This window comes from Sorghum bicolor, chromosome 6, assembly GCF_000003195.3.
Source record: "Sorghum bicolor cultivar BTx623 chromosome 6, Sorghum_bicolor_NCBIv3, whole genome shotgun sequence".
Taxonomy (NCBI): domain Eukaryota; kingdom Viridiplantae; phylum Streptophyta; class Magnoliopsida; order Poales; family Poaceae; genus Sorghum; species Sorghum bicolor.
Genome location: NC_012875.2, coordinates 53,902,875 through 53,912,208, shown reverse-complemented (window position 1 = coordinate 53,912,208; position 9,334 = coordinate 53,902,875). Strand labels below are relative to the sequence as shown.

The 9,334-nt window shown below is 48.4% G+C and overlaps 1 protein-coding gene and 1 non-coding gene across 2 annotated transcripts; both read left to right on the top strand.

The window, feature by feature from the left end:
• Positions 4,477-7,423, top strand: LOC8057607 (cytochrome P450 87A3). The gene is made up of 9 exons (XM_021462279.1): positions 4,477-5,101; positions 5,230-5,557; positions 5,660-5,806; positions 5,913-6,200; positions 6,277-6,372; positions 6,619-6,697; positions 6,890-6,996; positions 7,083-7,213; positions 7,333-7,423. Exons 1-9 carry the CDS (start codon positions 4,818-4,820, stop codon positions 7,421-7,423), a joined length of 1,551 nt encoding a protein of 516 aa, XP_021317954.1. The 5' UTR covers positions 4,477-4,817.
• TRNAV-UAC lies at positions 8,200-8,272 on the top strand. The gene has a single exon. It is a non-coding gene; the product is annotated as a tRNA-Val (tRNA).

The following is a 9,334-nucleotide window of genomic DNA, read 5'->3' as shown; positions in this document are numbered from 1 at the left end:
GGAAATTGCCCCCGTCACATGGGAGAAGGGAGCGAGCAGCCCGCCAGTGCCAAATGAGGCCCATGCCTACACGCGCTCGGCCGACCTCGCTAGAAATAGCGGGAGTGGCCTTCCCTCCCGGGCCTGGCTGGGGGTGCTTTAATCATTGTGCTAGCTGGGCCCAAAACAAGGCCAGGGAAACAAACATCACCAACTGCATGACCACAGCCAGGCCCAACCCCTCATCCAGGGAAACAAACACGCCTCTATTGTCGCTCACTTTTTCCTTTCTTGCTTTATACTTTGAAGTACAGAACAGTAGTTGGTGCCATGCCACTTATATCATAGTTTGACCATCTGAGCCCATTCATTTTGGGACGTGTGGCTCGTCTTCTACTTTTCTTAAATCACTATAAGTACACATAATCATAACTAATTAACATTATAAATGATAAATATATTAATATAATTGGTTTAAATTACTATAACACGCCATTGATACCCAAGAATTGATCAATTAGTTGCACACCCGGCCCTCGTAATTTGTCGTTTATAAATATATCCCAAACCCTATCTCTCATTTTTCCAATCATTTTCTCTCTCCTCAAATCTGACGGTGCTAGCGGCTGCTACCGCGCCCTCCCCTTACTGGTGAGCTAGTGGAGCAGCATGGCAACAGGGCCGCTTGGTGCTATATCTCGTGGAGCGGATGCAGTGGCCGGCCTGCCGATGGGCAGCGCATGTGGAGTGGAGGTCAGCCCTACCGAGGGCTTCCATTGTTGTGAGGCTCGGCGACGCAGAGCTTGGCGACGCTAGGCGCGAACTAAAGGAGCTCAAGGATCGTTGTCTGTGGGGAGGACCAAATGAGATACCATATGTATCTATTATCTAATTCATTTTTTAAAATGAATTCTCCATAAGCTTGATGCACAGTTATTTTATGATAGATGGAGTATTTAGTGCCTATTCAGAGTGAAGACAAGCAAAATATCAGTTTTGATAGTGGATCGGATGAGCTTGAAGAGTGTAGGGTGAGGTGCTAGGATACCCACGGTAGTAGTTTATCGGTAGACGGTGCGCAAACTACGAACTCGATGGTGACGCAAGACACGGACAAGCTTTTTATCCAGGTTCGGCCGCCGAGTTGGCGTAATACCTACGTCCTGCGTCTGGTTGTATTGATTTGTGTTGAGAGAATATGATGTGATGTGTCCTCTAGGGGACCCCTGCCCCTCCTTATATATCCTGAAGGGACAGAGTTACAAGCAAAGTATCCTATTTGGTACAATATCTTGTAGCCTTGCGGTGCACGCCGACCAGTCGTGCGCCGCACGTCTTCATCTTGTGGGCCCATATAGGCCCGTGAGGGTATAGGGGTTTATACCCCCACAGCTCCACTGTCGACGAAAGCTAGTCGACAGTCTACCTTGGGGTATACCCACGGTAGTAGTTTATCGGTAGACGGTGCGCAAACTACGAACTCGATGGTGACGCAAGACACGGACAAGCTTTTTATCCAGGTTCGGCCGCCGAGTTGGCGTAATACCTACGTCCTGCGTCTGGTTGTATTGATTTGTGTTGAGAGAATATGATGTGATGTGTCCTCTAGGGGACCCCTGCCCCTCCTTATATATCCTGAAGGGACAGAGTTACAAGCAAAGTATCCTATTTGGTACAATATCTTGTAGCCTTGCGGTGCACGCCGACCAGTCGTGCGCCGCACGCCTTCATCTTGTGGGCCCATATAGGCCCGTGAGGGTATAGGGGTTTATACCCCCACAGCTAGTCCCCGAGCACCATGTATTGTGATGTAACACGCCGTCTTGAGCTTCTTCGATCAGCGAGGCTTGACGTCTTCAATAAACAGGAAAGTCGCCCAAACAGTTGCAACGGTATTTTGACCAACTCAAAAGACAGTTGATCAACATTGACATCGAAGAAGCAGGTTGTTCGAAGAATGCATGGTGCTCTTAATTAAAAAAGATTTCTTTCCTGGTGAAGTGTGCCTACTTTACTTTTCTGAAAAGTATAGTCTTTCAAAAAGCAAGCATATTCACCGCAAGGTGAAGTGTGCCCACTTAGTCCCCGAGCCTGGTAGTAGGTGACGTAGGCACGTGGTGCCAGGGTCAAAAGAAAAGTCCTCAAAGAAATTCTGAAACTGAGATGCATCGCCAGATGCATCGTACCGATGTAGTCCCCGAGCTTGCTGGAAGGCGAAGTATGAGCCTTGTAGCAAGGTCTAAAAAATTGAATTTACCAGTCCCCGAGCATATCATGCTCGTATGCAATTGAATAGACTACTCGACCAGTCCCCGAGCATAGAACGCTCGGTGGTCGGTACAGTCTCCGAATTCTCAAATTGGTGGGCTGGTCGACCAGTCCCCGAGCGTATAGTGCTCGGTGGTCGGTGCAGTCCCCAAGCTCTTAAATTGGTGAGCTGGTCGACCAGTCCCCGAGCGTATAGTGCTCGGTGGTCGGCACAGTCCCCGAGCACGGCGTAGGGACCGGTGGACAAGTCCCCGAGCGTGGTTGGGAACGTAAACGTGCTCGGTGGTCGGCACAGTCTTCGAGCATAGCATAGAGAGTAGTCGACAAGTCCCCGAGCGTGGTTGGGAACGTAAACGTGCTCGGTGGTCGGAGCAGTCCCCGGGCACAGCGTAGGGAATAGTCGACGAGTCCCCGAGCGTAGCTTGTCGACTGGGCCAAACTCCTGAAAAATAAATATAGAGAAAATAGGTAGTACATAATGTATAAATAAACTCTAGATAAAAAATCAGCACTGAGATAAGTTTTAGACTTTTTATTATAAAATTAGCACGAGTAGTTAATTCATCGTAGAGCTTGTACCAGCTCTGGTCTAGCCAACAATCAGCATGAGGTGCGGAACCTAGACACGCGTGGGATTGCCAGCCTCGCCAGAGAGCTACTGCCGACCACCCGGAACGCAGAGGGCGGATCTCGTGCACGTGTAGGGAGGAGTCGGAGACAGTACCGGCTCTGGAAAGCTCGTGTAGGAGAAAAAACTAGTGTGGCTAAACAAAAAGTTGTTTTTGAAGGATAATAAAAAATATTATGCCAAAAATAAATAAGATATTAGAAGTGTACTTATCTTTAGATGAAAGTCTGGTCGGTGACGACAAAATTGTCTGGCCCTCGAGCTTTTGGACTTGTTATCGTGACGGTGGTCGCGGTTGTCGTAGCGCCGTTCTTCGCGGCGATTATTATTGCGACTGGTGGTCAGAGCAAGTAGGCCAAACAACTTGGTCGTTAGCCCGAGCAGATCGATGTCGTCGATCTGCCTCTCTTTGTAGTAGGGAAGCAGGTGACGCATTGTCGGCGTGGTCGGAGACGCTGCTGGTGTGGTCGAAACCGTAGCCAGCGTGGTTGAAGCCGCCGCCGACGTCGATGAAGAAGTGGTTGGCGCAGATCGGATCTACACCTCCTCCGTGGTCGTGGCGGTGAAGCTGACGGTGAACGTGAAGCCGCCCGCCATGGCCGTGAAGTCGGGGATGATGGCCATCTTGTTCGTCGCGAGGGCTGTACGCACACCCCCTACCTGGCGCGCCACTGTCGACGAAAGGTGGTCGGCAGTCTACCTTGGGGTATACCCACGGTAGTAGTTTATCGGTAGACGGTGCGCAAACTACGAACTCGATGGTGACGCAAGACACGGACAAGCTTTTTATCCAGGTTCGGCCGCCGAGTTGGCGTAATACCTACGTCCTGCGTCTGGTTGTATTGATTTGTGTTGAGAGAATATGATGTGATGTGTCCTCTAGGGGACCCCTGCCCCTCCTTATATATCCTGAAGGGACAGAGTTACAAGCAAAGTATCCTATTTGGTACAATATCTTGTAGCCTTGCGGTGCACGCCGACCAGTCGTGCGCCGCACGTCTTCATCTTGTGGGCCCATATAGGCCCGTGAGGGTATAGGGGTTTATACCCCCACAGTAGCACAACAGATGATCACTATGGATCATGATGCAAATGGGTGGCACGGAGGGTGTCGTTCTCTGATCTACCCATCCCCGAACAATTGAAGCGTGGAAGCCAAGTGAATTGAGCACGAGTGGTAGATGAGAAGTGTATGTGGGGAGGAGCACGAGGCAGGCGGCGTGCCGACTAGCCCCTAGGGGCCACTACGGACGAGTGCTCTGGGAGAATCCGTTCTACTTGTTTTGTGACATGACAGGGATTAAGGCTGTGCTTCTGCTGCTAAACGGTAGAACACCAACCAAACCGTTGAAACCTAAATGCTTTTCTAGAAGCACCTGCTTTTACATGTACAATTTTCACACAGTACCTTAGCCATTACCTTCAGTTGTTGGATTTCTACTTTTGAATTGAAATGGATGAAAATAAAGGGTTGTTTCACAAAGAGAGACAGAGAGAAGGAATATATTTAATAGTTGTTTCACAATCAAATAGCTTATAACTTGTTTAAAGCACGAAGTTCACAACAGTTTTTCATAACTCATAGCTCACAAACAGTTTTTTCATAGCTCGTGACTGAATCAGGCAAACCTTTAAGTTATCACAAGATATGTTTACTAAAAAACAAAATCCTAACACAATAAATTAGTTTATTTTAAGCAGGGAGGAACCGCCTCTCAACAACTGAACGATGGAACATTCGAAACTCTCTTACAAGAACCACTCGAATCTACCAACATGTAAATCTGTAAACAGATCCAGCCACCACTAGTCTTCTCCACACCCTTTACGTTGCCACACTCACCAAACCACGGTCAAAGTCCGGCCGTGCCATATTCTTTACACACTGAACTTGTGCTAGCTGAGCAAGCCGTGGTCTTTTTAAATTTCGGATCCAGTGTCTATGTGGCAGCTTCCGAATGCCTCGCGTGACGTGAGTTTTCCCATATCGCCCGTCCCGATCCAGCAGATGTGCGCGTACCACTACCACATGCGGCTCTCCGGCGTCGCGGCCGTCGTGCTGCTGCTGCTGCTGTACGCGGTGCACCGGTGGAGGAACCCTCGATGCAGCGGCGGCCGCCTCCCGCCGGGATCCATGGGCCTGCCGCTCGTCGGGGAGACGCTGCAGTTCTTCTCCCCTGACGCTTCCTTGGACGTGCCGCGCTTCGTCCGGCACAGGCTGGAAAGGTATAGTACGCCTCGGTTTGGGCCTTGGGCCGAGGCCCGATTAAGCTGGAGCTTGATGGGCCGGGCGGGCTCGTGTCGCGATTTCTGAATCTGAACGTGTCTGTCCCGTTGCTTCGAGTGCAAGCTAGGTACGGCCCGATCTTCAAGACGAGCCTGGTGGGCCACCCGGTGGTCGTCTCCGCGGACGAGGAGCTCAACTACATGGTGTTCCAGCAGGAGGGGCGGCTGTTCCAGAGCTGGTACCCGGACTCCTTCGTGGAGATCCTCGGCAGGGACAACGTCGGGGAGCAGCAGGGCGCCATGTTCAAGCACCTCAAGAACATGGTGCTCCGCTACTTGGGCCCGGAGAGCCTCAGGGAGTCGTCCATGCTCCGCGACGTCGAGCACGCCGTCGGCAGCTCCCTCTGCACCTGGTCGACGCTGCCGGCCGTCGAACTGAAAGAGGCCGTCTCCACGGTACGCATGCCATTAACAATTTTCTGTGTGCCAGGCTGCATGCCATTGTTGACTTGTGATTGCTGCATGTCTCTGTGTCGTCGTCGTCGTCTGTGCGCGTAGATGGTGTTTGATCTTTCAGCGAACAAGCTGCTCGGCTTGGAGCCGTCGAGGTCCAAGATTCTGAGGAAGAGCTTCTTCGACTTCGTTCGAGGGCTCATCTCCTTCCCTCTGTATTTGCCAGGAACAGCATACTACTCATGCATGAAGGTGAGTGCATACTGCAACTCGCTGCTCTATATATGCTTTCCATATCACGGTTGAATTAAGTCTTCACAAGCTTGGTCTTTTTTTTGGTCTGTCATGTCACTTTCAGGGCCGGCAGAGCGCAATGGAGGTGCTGCAGGAAGTGCTCGAGGAGAGGAAGAGATCGGTACAGTTGCCCGGAGCAGGAGGCGGCGCCATGGAAACGACACGTCGCCATGGCGACTTCTTGGACCTCGTGATCCAGGAGATGACGAAGGAGAAGCCGCTCGTGACGGACAGAATGGCACTCGACCTGATGTTCGTGCTCCTGTTCGCCAGCTTCCACACGACGTCGCTGGCGCTCACTCTGGCCGTCAAGCTGCTCGCAGACCACCCTCGCGTCCTGGAAGAGCTCACGGTCTGGAACATACATACAAACAACCTTTGATAGGCACTGATGATGCCTCTGCGATTTAATTTTGGCTTGGATGCAGGTGGAGCATGAAACGATTCTGAGTGGCCGTAAGGCGTGCCATGGATCTGATGGAATCACATGGATGGAATACAAGTCTATGACGTTCACGTCCCAGGTTGTGGATCGGCTAGGACAAAAATTGGTCAATAGTTACTTACTGACCTGCACCTGCTAGTGTTAAGAACATGTATAACTGGATCAATTGGCTTCAGTTATTCAGTTATGTATATATACTACTACTGCGTGCACTATGAACACTATATATGAGCGTGCATGCATGTTTGCTCTCAAACGTTTTAACATGGTACAAAAATAATATTTAAGATACAACAATAACAGGAAGATCCACACTATTTTATAGGTCATCAACGAGACTGTCCGATTAGCCAATATTGCGCCTGGCATCTTCAGAAAGGCACTGAAAGATATACGGTTCAAAGGTGAAGCTCTGATTCATTACACATGTTGTCCTAGCTATTTCAGCAAACTGATCGCACTCTAAAACCAAACACAATAGCTTTGATGTTACTTTAAAGTGCTTTCGACGACGAATCATATCGTCTGGAAAATTATGCCTGTTCAAACTGGAGTAATAACTGAATACGTACTTTTATAATCCCCTTGCTTGACAGGGTTCACAATTCCAGCAGGATGGGGAGTGATGGTCTGTCCTCCAGCGGTGCACTTGAACCCAGTCATTTACCCAGATCCCCTCATCTTTAACCCTACAAGGTTCAAGGTTTGTTGATTCAGTCCATGTATGCGGAAACACACATGTAGTGATTGATATCTGGTAAAATTGTTTTTGGACATGTCCACATACAGGATAAACCGGAGATAGACCGCGGGTCAAGACACTTCATGGCATTTGGAGGAGGCCTCAGATCCTGTGTTGGAGCAGACTTCAGCAAGCTGCAAATGTCTATTTTCCTCCATTTCCTTGTCACTAGATACAGGTACAGTTTTCACAAACTTACTTCATCCGGGAGTCAGAACTTTTTCAATAAAAAAAAATCCAAATTCATTTACAAGTGCATATGCATGTTACCGCCCTTTTTCTTTCACATAATTTCAGGTGGAAAAATCTTTGGGGTGGCAAGATAGTCCGAAATCCGGGGCTAGAATTTTCTGACGGATATCACATCCAAATACGACACTGGAATTAGTCAAGGCCTCCTTCTGGAGCTAGTACAAAGTCGTAAAAATCTCTTTGTGCATCCACGAAGTGGACAGAGGAATGAATTGCTATTATTAGTGTCAAAGTACAATATAGTTGTACCATATGGAGGTTGAAATGTCCCTACTGTAACGCTTATGTCTTTTGGCAAAATGGCCGCGATTCGAGCTCGAGCCTAATCGAAAGCTTTGAATTACACGATTTGTTGGTTGGTGTCAAGTCTGGTCCAGGCTCTATTTTGATCATGGGTCCGCTAATGCCACGTCGGCGTCGTACAGCCTCTACGTACTAACAAATTAAATCCCACGCAAAGGAGGGGAAGTGTCCCGCAAGGCAGTGACCATGTTGTTCCCATGCGGTTATCAAATTCACATGCTTGATGATGATGGACTATTGGACCATGAATCTATGTGAGATATCTCTAGTCTGAATTTGGCATGTTTTTGTATACATCATTCATGCTTGGTGCAAGAATGTGACATACATTTGTTTGCTACTATGTACACTTAAGTTTATGCACGTGTACTATATGAAAGGCTGCGTGCGCGTGTGTGCATATAAATCATAAAATACTATTTTTTTGGACATCATAAAATACTATATTTGTGAATTAATAAAAAACAACTAGCAATATTGTGGCTGACTAAGCAGTTTGATCATTATGTTGAAGAGCGGTAAAGAGGAAAGTGTCGTGATCCTCCTCCTCTGTCTGGATAATCTGATTTAATTGTATATATATAATATTTAGTAGAGTAGTACATCACAGTTGCTGTGGTGTAGTGGTTATCACGTCAGTCTTACACACTGAAGGTCTCCAGTTCGATCCTGGGCAGCAACAAATTTTGTTTTGGTGGCCCTCCCCCTTTTTACCTTTATTTTATTTTGCCAGGACTGGCCCACTGAACATCCGGCCCCTGTTTGAGACACACAGTCTATGGGCTCATGTCTACGATTTTATATCTGTAGAGATCGGCCCAGGGTGGCTAACAGATCGTGCCCGACCGACCGCCGGCGGCACTGCAAGATGAAAGAAGGTCAGGACGGGGCGGATCATTCAACTTCCACCAGCTCATGATAAAAATAAAAAAAAACTTCCACCAGCTCGCTCGCAAACTGTTTGATCAACATGGTGCAAAACCTTACGATCAATTGGTCCGATCTGGAGCACACAAAAAACCGCGGCCTTGGGGAGATGTGACGACGACGCCACATGCAACATGTGCAACACACATTGGGGGGGCGCCCTAGTTCAGCGGCACATATATACAACTTGATCGATGCATCCGAGGTTTCCCATCCATATTGCTTTCTGACGATGGGATCTTGCATGTGTCGCGCAACGTGCGTGCGTGCGTGCATGCCAATAAACTTGCACTGATGATATCGTAGCTGGCTATATATATGGGTATGTTTGGTTCCCCTTGCTATTTTAGCTAGCTAAAATTATTTTATCCACTCTTAGGTGACTAATGGAACTAAACTATTTTAGTTCCTTTTAGTCAATGTGTTTGGAACTTTAGTTACTAAAGTGATTAAAGTTTAACTAGCTAAAATTTAGCAAAGAGACCAAACAAGACCTATATATAGCTCCGTCAGAATTCAGAAACGATGGAGTCGGTCGACGATCTACTATAGGTAGCTAGCAGCTTCAGAGACTCAGATCAGCCTTGAGCATCAGTACGTCCTACTAGCTGCTTGCGCAGACCACTTGTGCAACTTGTTACACACTTGTATGCCTGTTGATTGGCAGACAGGCTAGCTAGCTGGCTTATTCTTCTTTCCACGCTTAATCAGCTTCCGGCGCTTCGAGACGATGTCGTAGCCACGGTGTCTAATTCTGTCCTTGCCAGCTGAGATCGATCGATGGATCGATGTGTCAACCCATGCCTCATCAGCGTCG

Excerpts from the sequence above, each read along its gene's own strand:
- LOC8057607 (XM_021462279.1), top strand. The coding sequence starts at position 4,818 with ATGTGGCAGCTTCCGAATGCCTCGCGTGACGTGAGTTTTCCCATATCG. Across the intron at positions 6,698-6,889 it reads GAAAGATATACGGTTCAAAG|GGTTCACAATTCCAGCAGGA; the intron begins GTGAAGCTCTGA and ends CTTGCTTGACAG. Across the intron at positions 7,214-7,332 it reads TTCCTTGTCACTAGATACAG|GTGGAAAAATCTTTGGGGTG; the intron begins GTACAGTTTTCA and ends ACATAATTTCAG.